The sequence below is a fragment of the Aquila chrysaetos genome, chromosome 17, assembly GCF_900496995.4.
Source record: "Aquila chrysaetos chrysaetos chromosome 17, bAquChr1.4, whole genome shotgun sequence".
NCBI classification, from domain to species: Eukaryota; Metazoa; Chordata; class Aves; order Accipitriformes; family Accipitridae; genus Aquila; species Aquila chrysaetos.
The window spans coordinates 6,782,249-6,796,763 of record NC_044020.1 but is presented as its reverse complement, the minus strand read 5'-3'; the positions used below and the strand labels follow the sequence as shown (position 1 = coordinate 6,796,763).

The window sequence follows — 14,515 nt, the reverse complement described above, 5'->3', positions numbered from 1 at the left end:
ACAGTCACACACTGACAGACAGGCTGGTCCAGGCTGCCGTTCAGGGATGTTCCCAGGCTCCTTGCTGAGGCTAAGTTCTCACATAACATTAGCTGGACGTACTGCTGCTCACCCTCTCCAGCTGGTTAGATGTTATCTTCTTGTAGCCAACCACCTAGCCTTAGTAACTTATGCCTTTATTGCCTCCTCAGTGACCAAATCATCCTGCTATTTCTGGTTCAGAAGCCTTCAGTGATGAGGAAACCTCTCCTCTGCGCAGGTTGCTGCAGCCTGTCTCCTCCATCACGTGAGCTGCAGAGAGTCTACTTGTGCCAAATATGCCAATCAGCTAAATGATATGGAATTGAGTTTTGGGCCTCTGTGCAGAAGCCCATACTAAGACGACTGGCAGATAATTATCAGGATGGACAATGGCTTTCTCCCAAGCAGTAGCAAAACTTACCTAGAGCTTTCCCGAGAGCCAGTCTAAGACTGCAAAGTAAGCTTTGCAAGAAACAGGCGGCTATCATAAGCCTCGCTATCTTCTAAGCGTCATCTTTAACAGAACTGCCTAGCCACTGCTGTATTTCTAAAAAAAAACCCCTTCTACGAAATAAACACTGCATTACACATATTTCCTCTCTTCAGCTGTAAAAGAAACAGTTGGTATACATTTTCAAGTTGCTAGCAGGTGCTTAGGCATAGGACCTCAGCACTTTACTCACGCTGCCGCTATCTATACTGAAGTTAGAATCAGATGCTTATGCAGACTAGAATGATCAAATGGAAACATTTCTGTATTTCAGTTTTCTTCCAAATAAAAATCCGTGAGATGAATCAGTCAGCCATAAAGGAAAACTTCAGCACTTAAGGCCATGGATATAATTAATTTGTGTACAAGACGTTTCAGATGCTCAAGGTGAAGAGCACAGAACCCACTAAGCTGTTGTCCCAAAAGCTGCACAGTGATGAACCTGTAGAGCTCACACAGGGATTGTACAGGGCACATAGCAGCCTTGCTGGTGAACTCCTTGCCCATCTTCAGACTGTCTTAGGTGTTATATGCAAGATGGACACACTTTTGGAAGGGTGGGTAGTCCTTCTTCATTACCTATTGAATATAAATGCTGTCAGATCTGCATGTAATTTCAGCAATGTGATTGGTGAAGACCTAGGTGGGCCCAGCGGTATCAAAAGTTTATCCAGCAGCATTACCCAACAACTACTGATGATAAAAGTAATGACAAGAATCTGCCATTTATCAACTCAAGGGCAGTTACTACTTCCATTGTCAACCTTAGAGGTAGGAAATTTGAGATGCAGTTATCCTTTTGTGTTATATAGCATAGTTTTGTGAACAAGCAGTTCTTGCCTACTACTTTAATCAAAAGCAGAAGAGCTTGTTGGTGTCTGGTGAAGAAAAGGATAGAAAGAAAGGAGAGAGAGCACAAGTCTGGTACACTCAACTCCAGCCACCAAAATTGAGCATTTCTGATAGGACTTTTACCTTCATCTCTGTCAAAATTAAACAGAAAAAGGAGGTAACATCCTGCAGATAGATTCTGTGGGGCATATTACTATGAAAGCCGCATAAGTATTGGAGACATGATTACCTCTGCCCTTTAGTACCCAGTTTAACATGTAAATGCATTTAACTTAAAACTATAAAGTATTCAGGCAGGCAGAGTAGAATAAATATTGCCTTGAACTGTGCTTTGATATTGGACCTTTTTGGTTTCACGAGGTAAATAAAAGCAAGCCTAGGTTTCCTGTTTGCTGGCTGTGCACATAGCAAGTACGGAAGGACTCTCAGAAAAACAGTAGCTTCAGCCTTATTCGAGAACAGATAGACATGTAAACGAAATGCATTGCACTGGAGCCTAATTTGTAGGGGAGCTCATTGATCTGTTGTTTGAAAACAATACGTTTCACTGTTCTACAGACGAGTGCTGTGATAGCGCTAGCACACTTCTGCTCATGTTCATGAGCAGTCAGACACTGCATCATGCTGCTATGTAAAAAGGAAGGCACGTTTATTTCTCTAGAGGGCTGATGAGCATGCAGATCTCTCAGCTTATTAAGAGAGAAAGCTCTGCAAATCATATACCACAGAGTTTGCTCACAAAAGTCTCCAAATTGCAAGTGTTGGGAGAAAACCAATGCTAAACTCAGCAGGTGGTAAAATGAAGGTTGATGTCTGGGAGGGTTCCCCTTTCTATATTTTAACTCTCAACTGCCCCTCTCTTGGGACGCCTATTATAAATGTCTTGAGATATGTTAACATGTTGTTTCTTCCTTCTGTCAATTGAATGGGAAGCAGGCTGACCCATATACCACTAGGAGAGTTTTGTAATATGTTTATTGTCATAACAATCCAACTATCTCCAGTTACGGGAGTCCAAGCTGTGCTAGTCCAGCCATGGTTCCATGTGAATGTATCATGTAGCTGGCTGTTAGGCTGCTGAGTCTATGTGTTAAGCTTAAAATATATCTTCCATGAAAAATTTATTTCTGGTTTATAGAAACGTTTGAAAAGAGTGCTTTTTAATTTCCTTTGGCTCTTACTAATTCCAAAAAATCATCCAGTATCTGCACAACCTGATGCAGTTGAGACCTACTGATACCAGCTTAGGGCTTTTGCACTTAGAAACTGATCATCTGCTTTAGTGCTCTGCAAAACTGAAGAGAAATTAATATCTCCCCTATCAGCTGTTTGTCCAAAGGAGGGGAAGCCCATAAGCTTTCCGTAAAGGTGTACAGTCCCTCCTTCCACAGTTAATCTGTCCAGGCAGGGCAGTATCAAACCTGTGTACGCAGATTTTCATCTACATAAAACTCGAGCTGGGATTAGTTTTGAAATCTATTTAGGAATGTAAAATACTAAAGCATTTTCTTTTTGTCAGTGCCCATGCTATTTACAGTTTCTTTGCACTTTATTTGGTCCAGTCAGTCGGTGCCTTTCTGATTCATATGTGCATGAATGGCAATGGCATTGTCAATGGAAGTAGCAGAGCTCATAATAGGCATAATATTGCCCTCTAGTGAGTAATTCAGAAAGGTACAGGAGTTTTATGTTAAAAGTCAACGGTATTACTACTGGCCAGGAGCAGTAAGAAGCAAATCTAGTACTTTATAGGACAGTTGCTTTCGATGCGTTTCATCTCTTTAGGTGGAAGACAGGTACAATTCTACAGTAGTTCTCCCCCTACTCAGTAGCTTCTGGGAAGGGAGAATTAATTTCTTTGCAAAAGAAAAATCAGTATTTTAAATCACATTGTTTTATGTGAGGAAACAATATTTTGTGTTTACCAGAGAGTTCAGGAAACTGGATTATAGAAATCTTTCAATACCATACATTTGACACATACCATAAGCTCCCCATAAGATGAAAGCAGTCCTGCCCCGTAAGCTTTGATCGATCCGTTTTGCTTGCAGAGACCAAACTCCACAGTGAACCAATAAAGCTGGTAATAAGAACAATTTGTCAAAAACAGTCTCAACAGGCAGCTGATTCTTAAGCTTCTCATTTTTCCTTTAATTTTCTTTTATCCTTATTCCTTGATGTCTTTGTATCTTCAAATTTTATAGTTGTGTATTTGAAGAAAATTCTTTTTTCTCTCAACTTATATAACACACATAAATTATAACATGTTTTTTCAAAGCTGGCCATTCTTCCTATTCTTACTCACCCAAAAAAGAAAAAAATTGCTAATGATAATTACATGGGTAAATAAAGTCATAAAGTCCTATCCCCTTCTTTCTTTGGAAGATGTTACAAATTACCCTGCAATCTCTCAGCCCTGAGCTTCATTATAGTCAGTGGAAGCTGGCAGATTTCAACCCGTAATCCGCGGAAGGACAGGTAGACCCCCAGAGAGGGTTCAAGACCCTAGGAAAGGTACTTGAAAGGACAGTTTCCCTCCTCCTCTGTCTGTGTGATAGCATTCAGAATTGAAGAATGACTTATCCCTTAGCAGCAATGTACCCTTTCAGATTATGCCAGTTACATCTTTATCATGCTCCCACAGTAAATAAAGATACATCTCTCAGGGCTTTGCTTGCAATAAAGCATGCTTAGGACCATATTTCCTTTACCTGCTGGACAGTAGTGGGAGAAAAGCAACTCTTGGCTCTGCCAACCCGTTTGCCCTTCCCTTAATATAGCATCTAAGGAAATGGACAGTGGAGGACCAATTCTGGACACAGCCTGACCCCTGAGCAGCTGGATGGGTGTTGTGCAAAAGAAAAACATGGAAAACATGAGGCATTTCAAGAATATGGCTTTGTGTCACAACTCTTCGAGGTTCCTTTAGGGACACATGGCTCTTTGCTGCCTCGTACACGGGGCTGGACCTTGGCTTCCATTTAGCCGTAAGTATTGCATTCTCAGCACCCTTCTCAAAGAACTGCAGGCAGTTTGTAAAATAATGTGAAACTCTATGTTATTCTGTCTATTCTGCCTCTTTCTTTCTTTCTCTTTCTTTCTCCTACCCTCTTTCACATGTCTTATAATTTTGATGACTTGGGTTTAGCCTGAAAATTTACCACTAAAGAAACAGCATGCCAGGATCTTTCTTTCTGCAGAATCCTGAGCTGCTTTCTCTACAGTTCAGCTAATAATTCTGCATTCTTATTGTGTTAATAATCTTGATTCTTATTATTTCACAGTGAAAAGTCTTTCGAATATCTCCTCATTTTGCAGAAGCTCTTTTTGACTGGAGAATGAGACATGGGAGGAGGAGGAATTGTTTTTAGTGTTTTCCTGTATTTGGCTTCTAGTTAGTGAGGTTCTTTTGGCTCTCACTGTTTTAACAGGGTACAAGACATGGTACTAGTGGCACGCTGTGGACAACATGAACTCTGGCAGCTTCCCATCCCTTGTGCGTGGATCCACCTGCTTAGAGAAGTCCAGGGACTGAATGAAATAATGGCATCTCAAAGTTTGTCTTACAAATGTTACAGACCGTAGCAACAAGCAAAGTTGATGTTCTTTAAATAAACTTTTAGGTAGCTTAAATGCTGTCATATCATCTGAGCTGGTTACCTACATTCTCTTTATAAAGAACAGAGAATGACAGGGACTTCCAGAGGGGAAGTCAGGATAACGAATACGTTACAGGTTCTTCTCTATCTTCACTTTGTAGTGAAGTTCTTCACTTTTCTATTCTAAACAATAAGCCTAGATTAGATGTCTAACTTTTAAATAATTAAAGTTTGAGATGTTAATCCAGAGTATGTTTACTGTTCAGAATACATGAATGGCACTTACAAAATTGTATTCTCACAGATCCTGAACTGCAGGTAGCCCTTTCAAAAAGGTGCCCTTATTCTACCTCCCCAAACCCTAGATGATACTATGACAATTTCAGATATGAGACTCATCATTCTTCTAAACTTAACCCTATCTCCAATCTAGTCCTAGCCAAGGAAGGGTGCTAAGTAAGCCACTGGCCTTCACCCAGTCTCACCAAGACCTGGGTAACGATGGAAAATGGCTCTCCAGGACTCGTAATTCTTTTAACCCTAGCAAAGGCACGGATCTTGATCTTACTCTAGCCTCTCTAGACCCAGAGAGGGGAAATTACAGAGGACGTATGGACATGTCACTGCCTCTTCCTTCTGCTCTCCGAACCCTAAAAATACTGTTAGTCTTACCTAGTCCTGACCCACAGACTGATAAGTGCAGATAGATTTTAGGTGAGCCAGAATCTCCTTCACACAGTGCCTCGTTCCACTTCACCGTGAGCGGGGCTGTGGGCTGGGTGAGGAATTTCAGGAGCGACAGTCTCCTCCCATCCACCCCCTTTCCTGAATGAGCCTCACCCAGCTGGGTGAAGGTAAGGCTCCTCTGAAAAAAAACCATCGAGAGGGGATGTGGCTGTCATTATCAGAGAAAAAATCATCTGGCCTCCAGCCCACTTTCAGAACAAGTTAAGATGGCAGCAAGGGGCTGCATGAGTTGTTTTGGCAGATGTATACAGCCTAGTGACTCAGAACCGAATGACAGTACCTGCTCTCAAATTGCTTTTAAGTGCTCACCTATTTTGTGACATTAATGAATACAGGGTGAATCAAATTCTGATGGTTCCCTGCACCTTCTGTAGAAGAAAATGCAGGAATCACATTAGGTATCCAGTCTATTAGGTGAATTTGGAAAGTGAGTTGGGACTCTCCTGTGGCTGAAACCGCAGAAGCTCAGCTTCAGCAAGATATTGTTATAGAAGCAAAAAGTGTAAGCATTTCCTCAGGTGGAATCACATGCTTCTGGGCTCCCCCAGAGGGACTCCAGCCCCTGCTCCAGCACCTCCCTAACCTGTGGGTGAGGAGAAGAGACAATCCTGCTGATGCTCCCATTTTTGTAGCTAATCTGAGATACTGGAGAAGAGCCTTCCCTGCACAGTAAGGGATATGCAGTGAATCGTTTGGGTTTTGCCTCCGATATTAAACTGCCATCTGTACTTACTGTGGCCAGTTTCTCAATCTCCGCTTCAGATGATCCAAGAGAAGCCAGTCCAATATCCTAAAGCAAGTAAGCAAGCAGGCAGTGTTACATTAGTGTGATTATTCAGCCCAAGGGAGAGAAAGAGGGGAAGGGGGAGGACCACATCATTTCTAGCATGAATAGCATGAACTATTCATTGTTTTTGTCACCCAAAATGACCTTCCATGGCTTCCAGGATGCCTACCTCTCCCTGGCCCCCAGCTACATACCACTGGGAGCCACATTAGATGAGTGTTTAATCCTCAGCATTCTCTGTATAAAGTTAACCATCTCTTGGCTTAATGCTGGACTATCCCTGGCAGAGATTTATAGAGAGGCATGAGAAGGAAGGAGAGCAAAGTGGGTTTTATCTTTGCCATTACCTTTCTGTCTCTCACCCTCTTTCTGACAGCCCTTATGAGTGGGTCAGATCCACGCAGGGAGGATTCTGTTTACTCTCATCTGTGCTCCCTGTTAATTGTTATTGTCACAATAGGAATCTGTAGATGTCGCTTCTTAGCTATCCAGGGAGCCATATCATGCAGCAAACAAACAAAATTAGGGCATTTTCACCATTCATCGTCTCATGTTGAATGGAAAAAAAAAGACATTTCATGGGGTGAATTTCAACTGTGAAAATACTTCTTGAAAAAAAAAGTGAAATGTGAAAATTCATTTAATCTGATCCCATGTTGTATAGTCTGTGTTATAGATGGGAAAAGAGGAAAGCTGAAAGTCTTGAAATTGCTATAATCTCTTGTTTCTAATGTGTCTTCAGTTCTGGTATTGAACTGAACTGAAGAGGTTTCTTCCAGAATAAATTATAGACCACTAGAATATTTTAAGTACTACTCATCTGAATCTGGTAATAACCAATATTTATGACCAAAATGGAAACTGGCATGTATCCAAGTCGATACAACTGGAAATCACATTATATGAGGTGAACTGGCTTTCTTTTTACAATATTCTGACAGGGACCTACATCATGTAACCCCTCTGCTCTTATTGCCAATTTCCACACTGGCCGCTGACTGATAAGCCTAGAATACGAGTTATCTTCTTCCCTCTGCTATGGTTTTGAGGCACATTCATAGTTCCAAAGTCTTTAATTACACGAGGTCATCGAGTTCACTTGGGTCTGACACTGACTGCTCATACTAAATAGCCCCTTATTGTACAAAGAAGCCCTGTTTGCTTTTTGGAGCCTCCTCACCAGCGTGAGCAATGCTGTGAGAATCTGGTGAGTTGTAAAAGGAAAAACAAGTCTGATGAATGACACGGTGATGGACACAATTAAAGTATCATGTGAGATAAAAATGTACATCCAGAGACAGAACCAGCCTGGGGGCTTGATGGCTGTTGCTGGTTAGGTTCATGCGGTGTAGGACCCGAAGCCAGGGGAACGGCGTAGTCAGTACAACCCAAACAGGCTGCACTGGCATCCCTCTGCAGACCACCCGGCCCTCCCACGGAGCAGTCCCACAGGCACTGCCTGCCCCTCCTTTTACACCACGTCCGTAGGGAGCGGTGCTACCGCTCCCTTGGAGGAGATGTCTCCCGGGGCGCTGCTAGCCCACCACCCCTGGAGGTTGTGACTCGGGCACAAGCGAGTCTTAAAATAGCATTTCAAGCACGGTGAGCTGCGTGCCTCTGAGGCATGTGTGGCCGGCTATCCAGAGCAGTTGGTTAAAGAGCCAGCAGAACAAGCTTCTTACCTGGGAGAACTGGGCAAACTCCTTGTCAGCTAGCATGGGAACGTGACCCAACAACTCATGGCAGCAGTCTCTGGAAAACAAGTGACTTTCCTGTTTAATAAAGGTCTCTTCTCCTGTCCTACATGAGCTTCCCATGAAGGACTTTAGCCGACAGACCCCCAAAGGGAGCTAGTGTGAGGGCTGCTCCGCGCTAGCTGTCTCCATACCTGGCCTGGCTCTGCAGGGAGCATGACAGAGCATTCCCTTCTGCCATGGGGAGCCAGCTGCCCCCCACTACCTTGGCTATTGTCTCACTTGGGATGGCACGGGCACTAGTCTCCTATGTCACAACATCTTTGAAAGGCCCCTGTTTTGTCCCAGCCTACAACAAAAGCGTCTGTGCGAACTTGTAATTTCTCATGAAATGTAATTGCTGTTGTCTGGCCAGCGCTTACTGGGAGAGTTTCACAGCAGGGAATCAAACCCCAGCAGATGGTAACTGAAGGCAGGATGAAAAGATTAAACCAGATATTCTCCAGTCTTTTCCTTCCCCAGACAACTTTGCAAGAGAGACAGAGACCCACACCCTCTCATGCATGACTTCCCCTTCTAACTCTCCAGCTACCAGTTTCTCAAATTGTTTCATTCTGTGAACTACTGGATAGAGCTCCAGAGCCGTTCCCAAGAGAATCATCCCCAGCACATTCATAAGGATGGGATTGTGCCAAGGCATCAAACTTACGGTTCTGGGGAATGCATAGGAGAAGAGAAATGCCTTATGTACTGTGTGCTCTGGAAGACACGAAATGCCAGGCTGGCAAGGAAGTCACGAGCAGACAGCAGTCCTGCAGCTGGTCTCAGCTGGAAACCTGTTCTCTCTGCAAAGGGAAGTTAGACTGAATTTAGGCATATCTACGGTTAACTACATGGCACACTTACTTCAGGTAAGCAGTTTCAGAGGAGCTTTCTGGTCTCTTGCAGTAGCTCCCTCCACCAAAGCATAGCAGGAACATCTTGGCTTATCATTATGGATGTGCCCCTGTAGTGCCATGGGTCCAACTACTGCAACATCAAATCACCCAGCATCCATCCTACACGTACTCACACAGCAATGATATGAGGTATGGGAGTACTGCCTACCGCAGTTTACATTTTTAGCACATTTACATCACATGTCAGTGATGTGTCTGAGGTCACATACGATCCTTATGATGAAGCAGGGGATAGAACCTGGATTTTCGGTCCTGGCTAGTCTACTAATTCTTGGATTATCTCTGTCATTTCCTGTACAGCATATATAAAAAAAACAAACAGGAGTTAGATAAGGGACACGTCCCACCCCTACACTTGTCTGAGAGCACCTGGCTCTTCCCTGATGCTAGGTTACTGTTTAGCCCCTCCTGCAGACTTTCTTATTCCCTGCACTGAAACCCCTGGCACCTTGCAGTGTTGAAGTCACAAGTAGGTGGACCATGGGTCTGCTCCAGTCTGGGCAATTCCTCTGTTCCTCAATGGGCCTAGTTCAACATACCCCAGAGGCAGAGTTGCAGCATACCATTCAGCTTCATTTGCCTTTGTCAGTGCATGCTCCACATGTATAAACTAGCTCAGCACTGGCAAAACTTGCTATCAATTTTATCTTTCTGCCTGGACTCCATTAGAATAGGAACACATAGGAGAAAGAGCAAACAGGTCCAGAGATAAGGGTGCTGGAATTTGGCCCTTAACCATTTAACATCAGAGTTTCCATCAGTGCTCTCACCTATTTTTCCCCTCTGGGTTTTTTCCACCATTATGTGTGTCTAGAACTAACTACACAGCCTCCCAGTGATGCGATCATATGTGTTTTGCTTTGCATGTGTCCATAGGACAGGACAGAAGAATGCAATACTTTTGCACCATGATTTCAGCTTGTGCTATCAGTGTTACCCCAGGACACCCTGCGTTACTACAGAAGGTCTGTGAGAGATGACTAACAAAATAACCAGTCCTATGGTCAGCAGAATACAAAATGCACATTTCCATGGGAAACATGTTGGTGGTCTGCAAAGTTAAGAAAATTGAAAATCGCTGCTTTAAAAGAGAGCCAATGATAATCTTTTTGAAGTCCTATATTCAAAATCTGTGTTGCATTCTCAGCTCCCATAAATGACATTTCATCTTCTTTAAAGCATAAAACTACATTTTACAAAAATTCAGAAATGGCTTTATTCTCCCTTCTCTATCCATATTCTATTGTGTCATGAAGCCTGGAACCTAATTTATTTTATGTAAACAAACAAAAAAAATCCCACCCAGAAACCAAGCCATTTACAAGATTTGTTTTGTTTTGGTTTTTAATGTTTCTTCCAACATTTCTTGTCTTGCTCTGTCTGGCTATTAGCACTTCTCTCATTAGAAAGAAAAAAAAAAAGAGAGAGAAGAAAAGGGGAAAAAAAAAGGCTTCACTGGAAGAATTAGAAATGACAAAACATCTGAAGCTATACAGGACAAAAAAAGAGTGGACAGCAAGGCACACTTCTACCTGACAATGTGGGGGACTAGGCAGTTAGCATTTGCCATGGTTATCTTCTATTGCTCCACTGAATTCAAAGGTAATGGGTACAGAACTGCCTCAAAGTTGAACAACAGCAAAAAAAACCTATGGAGATTGTGTCTTTATCTTTGTCTATGAGCTGAGCAAAGGCATCAGAGTTAACCAGGGAATCAGAAGCGGTTGTAAAGCAGCTTACTATTCTCCCTCCTCCCCAGTTAAGAAAGCAGGGTGTTTGGGGGAATAGAGAGACCATCAGCTATGTCTCCTCAGGCACTGGCCAGGAGCTGGCCCAAGAAGGGTACTCCCTTGCTGCTGATGCCATACTAAACTAATCCAGAGGAATGTGAAAATCTCAGAATCTGGTCATCTTCGGGCTAAATTCTGAGTCTGAGTGAAGTGAAAACTGCACCAGCTGAAAAATATATCAGACAAGAACCAAGCCCTAAGTAACTCAGTTTTGGAAGGACTGTGAGAGAGTCTAGGGAAATTTATATTGCTTTAGCATCCATGTTGGAGGAGCAGAAGGGAAAATGAAAATTACAGCTTATGTTCCTTGAGATGCCCTTTTAAATATAGGCCAGTGAATCAGACAGTCTGCTGATGGAACAGACTTGGCCAGTTGCCTTGAAAAGCCGTAGGAAAAAGTTATCTGCTGAAGGTAATATCTGCAAAATCTGAACTTCTATTTCATTACTGCACAATAAAACCAGCAATCAGTAGAGAATTGGGGGTGTGGCTGATTGGACCTGCTGCACAAAGCTCTCTGAAATCAAAATGAGTTGAAGAGAAGGTCTTGAGCCGTTGACCTAAAGTGATCTGTAAGGCTTAATTCTTGGCCTAAAAACCTCATGTATACAGGCCTGTGCATTGTAGTGTGAGCTTGCTTGAGTTCACCGGCTGTAATTTCTTCCAGCTGTGGAGGACAATGAATACCTAAATCCAAACATCTTTCCTAGAAAGAAAGATGTGCCTAGGTTCATCTAGTTAACCCTTTAGAAAAACACTTGCCATGTTAAACGGTCACATGGTTAACCATTGAGATTCCCTTTAAGTAATTATGAAATACTTACAATGTAGAGTTTATTTCTGTTCAAACCAGCCTCACTAGCAGGCCAGCTAACACTAGACAGATCTTGTAGTTCAACTTGTATTGTTAAAAGGAATTGCTTGCTTGAGTTCACAGATACTGCTGAGTAAAAGAGAAGATGGAAGTTTATCTGGCTGTGTGGGCTGGTTGTAACATGACCACTTTCTCTCCAGGATATCCCTCTCTCTCTCTCTGCATCCCTCTAGTTTATTATATTCAAAGCTGCGTCAGGAGAGTTTTTTCAAAGCTGTGCCAGTGGACGTTCAGACTGGGCATTAGGAAGCATTTCTGTACCGAGAGGGTGGTCAGACACTGGAACAGGCTTCCTAAAGAGGTGGTCGATGCCCCAAGCCTGTCAGTGTTTAAGAGGCATTTGGACAATGCCCTTAACGACATGCTTTAACTTTTGGTCAGCCCTGAAGTGGTCGGGCAGTTGGACTAGATGATCGTTGTAGGTCCCTTCCAACTGAAATAGTCTTCTACTCTTCTATTCTATTCTATGCTATTCTATTCTATTCTATTCTATTCTATTCTATTCTATTCTATATAAAGTCTTATCATCACATATGCTAAAGAACAGTCCAGTCCTTAGAGGCAGTCTTTAGCAATACTGGGCTAAATACATGCTGGGCTTTATGTCCTAAATGGGAGAGTAGGACAGTTCAGGGCTCACCCGGAGCTAACCAGTGACAAGAACAACTGCACTCTGCATTTCCACATAGGCTGTAGTTGAAATACATCCACTGTATGCCAAGGGATTTTGGGACACACATCACAGTGCATAGGTTAGTTAAGGCTTGGTTGGTTGAGCTCTGCACACCCGTAACACAGGAAAATGCATAAGCACACAGTTGATTGATGAGTTGTAAGGAGCAAAAATTCTGGCCTTGCTGACACTGGTGGTAAAAGCCACCCAAATTAGTAATAAATCAGAAGAACTCCTTATAAATCATACCCCTCACCCAGTGGCTGCTTGGCATGAGGCTGTCTTTAACACAGATTTTACAGACCTTGCAGATGCTTCTGACTCAGACTGAGTTTGTTACAAAGGGACCTTGCAATAATATCAATCTTCATGCTCTTCTAGAAAGTATTCTGCATAGTGAAATCACCTTATTAGAGGGAATTATTGAAGATAAGTAAGATATCAGTTCAAAACTCCATATAATGGGACTAAAATATCTTACTCTTAATCGTGTCTAGCTGTAAACACAGTTCTTTTGAACAAACTTTGTACCACCTATGCATAATCTTTTACAAAGCCTGTAGGCTAAGCTAATTTAGGTTTTATCTACAGTTTAAGGAGGGTAGGACCAGCGATCCAAAGAGATGTTCTTTCCATTTTCCTTAGACACCCATTCCAGGATGGAATAAAATGCCTCTGAAGTGCCTGATTCTCATTCCCAGTCAGAATAGTTCAGACAATTAACTTACACTGGACACTCTGTGTTTATAGTAGATGAGTTGAAACTCACTGTGAATATCTTTCCAACTGTTATTAGTAAAATTTTCAGAATTCTATTTTTACTGCATTTTTTTTTGCTTAGGACAATTTGTATGGCATAGAGAAAATTTAGAACCAGAGCCTACAAAAGAAGTGAGCAGGCCCAGACTCCAGGCAATCAAATCCTGTCAACCAACATAAGCAATACAAATAGTATCATGACAGGATATTCTTACATTATCTAAATTCTCCCCCTTTGAAATCACCTGATTCACTTAAAGAATATGAATATCTGTTGTAATCAAATCAGCATCACATGATTTCTGGAGCTCCCTGCTGTCAGCTACTGTGTAACTGAGATAAGATGAGACAATTAATTCATAAGAAAAAATATTTATCAGCCCAGTTACTATAGGAGGGAAGTAAGATGGATAGTTGACTAGAAGGGAAAATAAGTGAGAAAATACATAACACATACACAGGAAAATTCCTACAGCTGGATGTGATGGTGCTCATGAGAGATGCTTTTGATATGCCAACCCTCCATTCCCTTACACTGAATGTGCAATAAAAACTTTGTCATCTAACAGCTTAATCTTCCTTAAAAATGGCAATGTCTTAGAAAACTCTTCAGCAACACAAAGCTTATACAAGCTTACTAGGATCACCTACTGATACATGGAGCAGGTCACTTGATTTCCCAAATACTGTATTTAAATTTAATTTATTTAAAGTTAGGCCATACTTTTTATTATTTATTTTATCACAGTGATCAGCTGTCCTCCTCTCTTTTGCACATCTAGTCACTGAGAAGGAGCAAGGAGGCTTTAAAGACCACCTTTCTTTAGCCACTCTTGATAATGGAAGGAAATCAGCTGGTTGACACAAAGCACCTGGCCTCGGGAATGCCTGCAGCCTCATAAAAAACATGCAGGCTCCTTTCCTCTCCTGCCCATTGCTAGTCAGCCCAGGCATTCTTATGTGGTCTTTCGTCTAAGGCCACATCTTCGTGCATTTACAGGCTGGCACCAGAGCCTTTGTGCTCTCCCGTCAGCCACGCGGGAGGTACCAAAGAGTTTAGTGTGGGGCCGCAGAGAAGAAAAAAAGGAGTGTTGTTCCAAGGTAGCTGCTGACTGACTAGCCGGACCTCCTGGAAGTCATTTCCTCTAGCACACATTGCCGTCCTGTCTCATGCATCAGAAAAACATGGATTTGAGAGGTATGTACCTGTACTTGTGTTTAGGTTTTACTAGCAACATAGCTATAGAAGCACAAAATACAGCCAAACCCA

The 14,515-nt window shown here is 42.4% G+C and overlaps 1 protein-coding gene across 1 annotated transcript in view; it reads right to left on the bottom strand.

Annotated features, from left to right (window-relative positions):
* LOC115352761 (tyrosine 3-monooxygenase-like) overlaps window positions 1-14,515 on the bottom strand; it is a 36,480-nt gene that overhangs the window by 7,534 nt on the left and 14,431 nt on the right. Inside the window, exons 7-10 of the mRNA XM_030041379.2 lie at window positions 8,900-9,035; window positions 8,179-8,248; window positions 6,443-6,499; window positions 3,348-3,443 (exon numbers count right to left, since the gene is read on the bottom strand). Of these exons, the coding sequence (XP_029897239.1) occupies window positions 3,348-3,443; window positions 6,443-6,499; window positions 8,179-8,248; window positions 8,900-9,035 (359 nt within the window). The remainder of the gene's footprint in view (window positions 1-3,347; window positions 3,444-6,442; window positions 6,500-8,178; window positions 8,249-8,899; window positions 9,036-14,515) is intronic.